This window comes from Apteryx mantelli, chromosome 8, assembly GCF_036417845.1.
Source record: "Apteryx mantelli isolate bAptMan1 chromosome 8, bAptMan1.hap1, whole genome shotgun sequence".
Classification (NCBI taxonomy): Eukaryota; Metazoa; Chordata; class Aves; order Apterygiformes; family Apterygidae; genus Apteryx; species Apteryx mantelli.
In genome coordinates, this window is record NC_089985.1 from 12,232,525 (window position 1) to 12,240,270 (window position 7,746).

At 57.2% G+C, this 7,746-nt stretch overlaps 1 protein-coding gene across 1 annotated transcript; it reads left to right on the forward strand.

The window, feature by feature from the left end:
- Positions 1 to 83: 83 nt before the first annotated feature.
- LOC106493891 (adenylate cyclase type 10-like) lies at positions 84 to 6,063 on the forward strand. Its single transcript, XM_067300639.1, has 10 exons — positions 84 to 197; positions 1,268 to 1,366; positions 1,876 to 1,903; positions 2,824 to 2,977; positions 3,113 to 3,305; positions 3,888 to 3,974; positions 4,376 to 4,659; positions 5,066 to 5,202; positions 5,748 to 5,873; positions 6,041 to 6,063. The coding sequence occupies exons 1-10, from the start codon at positions 84 to 86 to the stop codon at positions 6,061 to 6,063; spliced, it is 1,245 nt and encodes a 414-aa protein (XP_067156740.1).
- Positions 6,064 to 7,746: the final 1,683 nt, after the last annotated feature.

The following is a 7,746-nucleotide window of genomic DNA, read 5'->3' on the forward strand; positions in this document are numbered from 1 at the left end:
GGCGCCCAAACAGACAGGCACGGAGGAGCTGCAAAGAAGGGGCCCTAGGGAAGTTATTTTATCATTTCAGTCATGCCGACGAGATGTCCAGCGGCAAGGCTGTTGGGAAGCGCTTTGTCTCTGTGGCTCGCCTGGCTCCTTGGCTGTCTGCCTGGCTGGAAGCTGAGCCAGGTTTCACCCACTTTCTAGATCTGCAAGTGCAGAGCAGTGGCTAGAGCATCTCTATGTCACGCTCATTGCCAGTTGACACCTCTGTGATGTCAGCAGCTTGCAAAAGCCACCTAGTTTCGGGGACACTGAGGTGACCTGCCTTGTTGAGCCTGTGCTGCTTTTGTCTCGAGTGAAAGTGCATGCCTGTAGGTCTATGAGGCAGTTGTGCACTGGATGAGGACACCAAATGTGTGCAGGGCAGGTGTGAACAAATGCAATCTCTGTCACAAATAGTGTCAAAAGCCAAGATGTGGTCATTTGCACTGAATAAGCAAGCGGGCTCTGTACAACGCTATGCAGTGTATATTAGCTTTGTCTCCTTTTGTGAGAAGACTAAAGAGGCTCTTCCAGAGACATTTTTACGCAGGAAAATTCTTCAAAGCTGCCTCTACTCTGTCTACTGATTTGCCATGTAGTTCCTTTGCCTGATCATCCTTTCTTTGGGAAGATCTGCCTTGCCTTTCTGCCTTTGAGCTCTTTGTGACAGAGGGCTGGTGTTTGCTCTGTGCCAGGGCAGTGCTTAGCACAATGAGCCAATCTGTTGATGGCCTTTAAAATCCCTGGGGATGTAGGTGTAAAGCAACATTTGGAGCGGTTAAGTGAGGAGTATACACAGGTACGACATGTCTGTCTGAGGAGTGGGTGGCTGGGCTGGGTCTCTGCAACCAGAGCAGTGCACCAAAGGAAGAGGCAGAGTGGCAGGGAGCAAACGCCTTGTTGCCCGTGTCTGCTGGGCTCGGATGAGGGTTTGGCCTGCGGCCTGTCAGGAATGGCAGAGGCAGAGCGAGTCCCGCTGTGGTGCGGGGGAACAGGCTCACAGCCTTGCTGTTCCTTTGGGTTGTGCTCCCAACAGTCCAAAGGGCTTGCCTGTGCTGGAGGTGGTGCAGCCGTTGGCCTTGAAGGGTGGAGTGGGTTGGTCTCATAGGTACGTGAACGTGTGCTCTCTCTCTTCTCTCTCTGTGGCAGTCATTGGCCAGAAGGTGAATTTGGCAGCCCGGCTGATGGAGTACTACCCCAGGCTAGTGTCCTGTGACGCAGCAACCTACGCCGCCTCTAGGCTGCCCCGTTCCTACTTCAAGGAGCTGCCGGAGGTGAAGATGAAGGGGGTTGTCGATCCTGGCACTGTCTATCAGTACCTGGGGATCTCGGAGAAGCCGTGAGTGTCCTCTTTGAGCAGGCTGGTTGGGGGCACGGTGGTACTCGGGGTCCAGTCTTGGTCGGCAAAGAGTAGTTGTGCAGGAAGAGACCAAGCTGGCCCCTGCCCGGACCTCCCATCCCTGGGGCTGAGAAGATGGAAAGCCAGAGCATGGGTGTGCTTTTGGCCTGCCTGCCCAGGTGCCTCCTACTGTTAGGGCACTAGGAATGATGCTGTAGGGCTGGAGAAGGCTCGTCGGTGTCTGTAGGCACAAGGGCCTTGCAGCCCCTGTCCAAATGACTTCCATCTTCCCAGTGTTTTTTTTGGTGTTTGCCCCCTCTGCTGAGCCAGCGTGAACTCTGGCGGTGGGAGTGTGGGCAGGATAGCATCCCACTCGAAAGAAGAGTGGGTACCCCAGAGCGCATCCTCAGCTCCACGCGTGACTCTACGTCCTCCAGCTTCTGCCTACTTAATTGACTTTTGTTTTTTCTCTTCCCCCCGCTATCATGTTTGGCATGGATGTTACGAAGGAGAGGTCCGAGTATTCCCCCTTGCTTGGTAGGTGGAGAACGCCTTGGTCTCCTGAATGGCAATTTCTTGCCCTCGGTACCTGTTAGTACCACTCTGGGAATGGAGAAGCTTTTGCGAGGGATGGTGTTGCCTGCAGTGGCCATAAGGGTTTGGTGCATACCTTGGCTCCTAGCCGGTTCCTTTCTTTGGGGCTGGGCCACAGCTAGAGGTGGGAAGCAGGATGAGGCACCGGGTGCTTGCTGCCGTGCTCCATGGCTAGCATGGGGGGGACCTTTCAAGAGTGCAGTTGCTCATGGCCTGAGGGCTAAGCTGATGCCTGTATTTGGGCTCAGGAAGGAGATTTCCCTCTTTCCGACTGACAGAGATTATTTGGCAGTGTGTTCTCTACCTGGTAGTCCTCCGAGTTTGTTTCTTGGCAGCACCAGGGTATGTGAGGAGTGCCTGCTGCTGTGGAAACCACAGGGCCCACTGGCTGCCTTTAATGTCTCCTGCTGTTGTCAGCTGTTTGGGGGCTGAAGCTGCTACCTTAGCTCCAGGGCACTGGGAAGCGTGTTGTGGCTCCTGGTGCACGGAGGAGACGTCTGAGTCTCCTTGGGACATGGGTGCCTGCAGTGACTCTGATTGTCCCTTCCAGTGTTGCGCTGGGTAACTGTGGGGAGTTGTGGGAGGAGGTCTGAACCTCTTTGCCTGTGGGTGAGGGGACAGGGAAGGAAAGAGGACACGGGAGCTGTGCTGTGAGTCAGGCCTCAGGGGAGGTGGGCCTGCTAGTGCTCTAAGGAAGGCAGAGGTGCAAAAGTGGAGCTGTGTGGGTGGGCAGGAGCCCTGGGTATAGGCAGGCTTGTAGATGCGGCGGAGGGAAGGTGCCATGGCGGCGAGAGGGAAGGGTGTCGACGGTTCTTTGCTTTTCAGCTGGCTGCAACAGCTTGCTTTCTTGTTTGACTTCACAGGTCAGGAGAAGGAGATTGCCCTCTTTGAAAGTTACTTGAAAGCCTATGTGGATAGGAAAGAAAGCCACATCATGGCATTTGAGGGCGTTATAGGCTCTGGAAAGAGCCATTTACTTACTGAACTTGCCTATTTAGGCCAGGCTGCTGGGCACAGGTGAGTGTTGTTGACCGGAACCTGTGGATCACTTCCCCCTGCCTACCCACTGATGCTCCAGGAGCTTTGTCTTAGAAGTCTGTGGCTGTTTGGGTCACTCTCTGAATCTTAGTTGCTTTTGCTTTTGCATGGCAGGGCAGCGGCTGTGGAGCTGACAGAGCTAAACCTGAAGCAGGTCTACTCTGCCATGCACATGGTGCTGTGGGTGGCCATGGGCCTCCAGGCCTGTGAATCGTGCAGTACCAGACAGCTCGTCCTGCAGGAGAAGCTCCAAGGGCTGATGGAAGAAAGCAGCTGCTGCCTCCTCAACGCCCCTTTCCTGGTTAAGGTGAGAGTGAGAGCCCTCTCTGGCCATGGCGAAGGCCTGCTTGTGAACCGTCCTGTGGCTGTGGTCATCTGGCTGCTCTGATGGGGAGCAGGCTTAGCTCCCTGGTGGGAAGAGCAGGGGGATACCACAGAGGCTTCTGTTTGTGGGCCCGGCGGGGGGGCTCCCTGTCCGGGGTGAGTTCAGGTGCCAGGCTGCTGCAGGCAGTTCCTGGTGTCTTGCTCAGCGGCCTGGAAGGGGCATTGCAGAGAGGCTTTGAGATGGAGCTGACGACCTGGTGCTGAGCTCGCCGCTGCGTGAGCGGTCTGCTCCGTCCCAAGATTCCCCTTGCGAGGGAAGAAGCTCTTTCCCCTGCCCCAAACGCCTCCCCCCCACCAACGGCTCTGCCAGAGACCCTCGGCAGAGGAGCTCTGTTCTAGGCTCAAGGTGACGTCCGCGCTGTGTCTCCTCTCCATTGTGTGGGGGAGAGGGAAGATGCTGAGGGCAGCAGAGGCGTTTTGCTCAGTTGGATTTGCGTGGTGGGTAGGTGTGCTGAAACGCCCTGAGAGGCTGTTTCTCTGTGACTGACTGTGCTTTTCTGGCCAGTTTCCGCTGTCGGAGAAGGTGTCCAAGATGAGTGGCGCCCAAAGGACAATGGAATTGGAGTCGTTTTTTAAGAAAGTGCTACAGAAGGTGAGCAATTCTCTCCATCCTGGGTCAGAGAAGGAAAGCAAGCCGGCAGGCCGAGGGTTCTGCAGGAGAGTGGTGGGAGCTGGTGGGAGGACGATGTCCCGGAGTCATTGCCCTTCCGAGGCTAAACTGCCCGTGCCACAGCCCCTGATAACTGTCCTCCTGTAAAGTTGGAGGGCGCGTGCTCAGGAGGAGGAAGGGTGTCTTTGTGTACCCCCTTGCCCAAGAGACCTTAAAGTCTCAGAGAACTGGAGAGTCAGGGAGATTCTGAATGCATAAGTAGCTGGGGAGAGGAGAGAGACTTCAGAGCGTTCTCTGTCTGGAGAGAGGCCGGCCAAAGTTCCTCCTGTGGAAGATGCTTGCGAATCGCTCGGAATCTACCCCGAGCAACCTGTTTGTTTCAGACCATTGAAGAAGGAGTTGTCCTATTTGTCATCGACAATGCACACTACATCGACTCTACCTCCTGGGCTGTTATGTTGCACGTGCTCAGAGATGTCCCGATCTTTCTGGTCATGGGCTTTGCTCCTGGTCACTGCAGAAGACAGAGGCTTTGCAAAGCTGCAGCAGACATCACGAAGCTGCAGCAAGTGACCTATGTTCCTCTGGAAGAGCTGAAACCTTCAGCTGTTGTGCAGAAAGCCTGCCAGGACCTGGGAGTTGTCAGCGTGGCCCGGGACCTAGAGACGTAAGCACCAGGCAGGGCCTCTGAGCTCTTCGCGAGGGGTCGAACCTCTGCAGAGGGCGGCAGGGAACGAACGCCCAGGAAAGGAAGGGCGCAGCTTCTTGAAGCACCACTGCATCTAGGCAGCGTCAGAGCTGGGCTTCTCGTGAAGCGCGACGCTGGCGGTTGTGAGCTGAGAGCGGGCAGCTGCCTGGACACAGAGCATAGGAGGTGTCAGCCCTCCTGCGTTGCGCTGGAAGGCAGGAAGGCAGTGGTGCTGGGCCCTGGCGTGGCTGAGGTGTGGGAAGGCGTTTGTCTCCGTGGCGGGGCTGCGGGGGTGATTCGCTGGGGCCGAGGATCGAGGCTGGTCTGAAGTGTGTCCCGCCTTACTTTGCCTGTGTCAGTCCCTGCTGGATCTGCTCCTTTCCAGGTTCCTGATGCAGAGAAGCTACGGGATCCCATATTACTGTGAGGAACTGCTGAGCTACCTTAATCGCCACGGCATGCTCTTGTTCCACCTGCTGCGGAAGGATGAAAAAACGGAGGCCAAGTGGGAGAACCTCTTCAGTAAGCACCTTTGTGGCTGACTGCCTCGTTGCCGTGGTCCGCCTTCCCCAGCGCATTCTTGCCCTGGGGTTCCCCTGTGAATTTGGCACAGTCAGATGTTGCAGCAGTGCAGAGCTTGGTCTGGATCAGGCGCGGGTTCCTCCATGCCTTGCTGCTGGTATAGGCCAAGCACAGGCTGGGGAGTTTGGGCGGCTTTGAGAGGACCAGCAATGCTGAGGTGGCAGACAATTGCAAGTGAGGAGAAGAGACGCTCCCTGGCACTGAGCTAAGCCCTGGTATGGTCTGGAACGAGTCTGAACTGGGGTGGTTATTCTGGACCAGTGCCGAGAGTCGCGTGGCTGCAGTGTTCCTGGTCCGCAGCCACACGGCTGGATTTATGCTGCTGCTGACCGCAGGTCCCAGCTGCTGTAAGACCTGCTGGGGGGTGAATGCTAAAGGGTGGAAGATGGAGGGAGGGAAGATTAGTCATGTTTGCAAGCAGGAAGTCACGGCTCAAATTGTCTCCCTTTGATAATCGCTTTATCGTGCTCTCTTGCTCCGCTCAGCTTCTGCGATGGAGGCTTCCCCTGTCGCAGCATCCGGGAGCTCCAGCGCGGGGAAGGACCGCAGGGTGTGCACCATCAGACCTGACGTGAACCTGCAGAACACCGTGCTTCCCCCCAGCCTGAAAGGTGAGGGGCCGAGCCCCGCTGTGGCAGCTGGTGGCTGCCCTGGGCTTCTTTCCCGGGGCATTGGCTAGAGAGAGGCTGGGCGTCCGTGTGCTGTAGAGTTGCCCCTGTCAGCTCTGGGGCTCTGCTGGGAAGCGGGCTCTCTTGCCGTTGGATCTTCCCCTTTCTAGGGGTGCTGGGTGGGAGGCTGTGAATGAGCATCCCTGCCCTCTAGCCGTGACCTTGCAGAGTGAAAGGGGTTTGTTCCCTAGGAAGCAAGGCTAAAATCTACCGTCTCGTGTGTTGAAGCTAATGCAGCCTCTCCAGGCTTGGCCTCGGGAGAGGGCAAGAGAGAGATCTGTGGCTCATTTTTGACAGGGATTGCGCTGGCTGAGCTGGACAGCATGAAGCCCTCAGAGCAGATGGTTTTGAAGTGTGCCGCCATCATCGGGCTGACGTTTACCACCGAGCTGCTGTTCCACATCCTTCCCAGGTGGACCAGGACCAAGATGAACGAGGCGCTGACCGTCCTGGTGAGAGGCCACATCTTAAAGTGGCTGAATGCTGAAAAGGTGGCAGAAGACAGCAGTGTTCCCACCAAGGGGCCCGCCACCCCTCTGGAGGAAGAGCGCGGTAAGTGGTGATGACACGAGCCCGGGAGCATTGTAGGCCCCTGCTGCTCCCGGCTGTGAGTGCAGGAGCGCTGGTTTCCTGCCGAGGGTCCACGGCAAGGCCTGGTTCTTTCATCTGCCGGCTGTGGCAGCCCCAAGCTCTGGCGCAGCTCTGGCTGATGCAAAGCCCCATTGCCTTTCAGATGCCCAGAAGCAGTCCTTGGGCGAGACCGAGAAGACCGTGAGGCTGCAGTCCGGCATCCTGGCCTTCTGCGCCCCGCTGCTGCGGGAGGCTGCCTACGAGCTGTGGCTCAAGGCACAGAGGGTGGCCATGCACTGCAAGTGTGCGGCCTTCCTGGAGAGGTAAGCGCACAAGTGCCAGTGCTGCGGCGGAGGAGGGGACTTTGTGGCCTTCCACCGCTTTGCCGTCAGCGGCACCTGGGAGGGACAGAACTGTGACAACTATGCCGGCGAATGCTACTCGCCCAGCTGGCAGGCCTCCCTGGTGAAAAACAAGGAGGCGAAGAGGGATGAGCTCCCCGCCGCTACGGGTATGCTGTCTGCTGTGCTGTGGAGCCTGGGCCCTCCCCACTGTGGTTGCACGATTAATGGAAGTGCGCCTCTGTCTCAAGCCCTGTCTGCAGAAGCGTCTCACTGAAGCCCAGGGATGCTTGCAGTGCAGTGCAGGTGCTGTCATAAGACTAGCTTAGTCCTCCACTGAGCACAGCTGCACAACCAGAGACATGCTGTGGACACAGTGTAGAGCCTCTGTCCCCTTGAGTGCCCTCCTGCGTTTCCCTGGACTTGCCAGGGAGCAGCCCACCTCCTTGCAGTGACAAGAGCCTCGGGGTGCACCCGCAGCCCAGCAGGGTGAGGTGCATTTCCTGGTGGGTCTGCTACGCTTGCCCAAAATATAACAGCCCTGCAGTGAAGGGAGATCTCGGGGGAAGGGGCCAGGAAGAGGGCTGCCGTCAGTGCCTTGACTCTCCTCTGCTCTCCTCCTCTTACTGATACAGCATGCAAGATGCAGCTCTTCCCCCTTGTGAGGTGAGGAGGTGTTTAACTCGTGCTTTATTTCCAGGTACTGCAAAAGCTCTGCAGAAGGAGAAGAGCTTCTTGGAGGAGACTTTTCGGTGAGGAGACGAGGTTTTGATTATTTTTGGAAGTTGGCGGGCTCAGGGTCTCCAGAGGGGGCAAGTGGAGTTCCCAGTTTTGCCTGCTGGCTGTGACACTAGCTTAGGAAAGAGCCGGCCTGTTGGGTGGGAGCTGGGATGTGATGGCCCTGG

Coding starts and splice junctions, on each gene's coding strand:
- LOC106493891 (XM_067300639.1), top strand. CDS start 84: ATGTCCAGCGGCAAGGCTGTTGGGAAGCGCTTTGTCTCTGTGGCTCGC. Junction 3,975..4,375: donor TTAAGAAAGTGCTACAGAAG/GTGAGCAATTCT, acceptor TGTTTGTTTCAG/ACCATTGAAGAAGGAGTTGT. Junction 4,660..5,065: donor GTGGCCCGGGACCTAGAGAC/GTAAGCACCAGG, acceptor GCTCCTTTCCAG/GTTCCTGATGCAGAGAAGCT.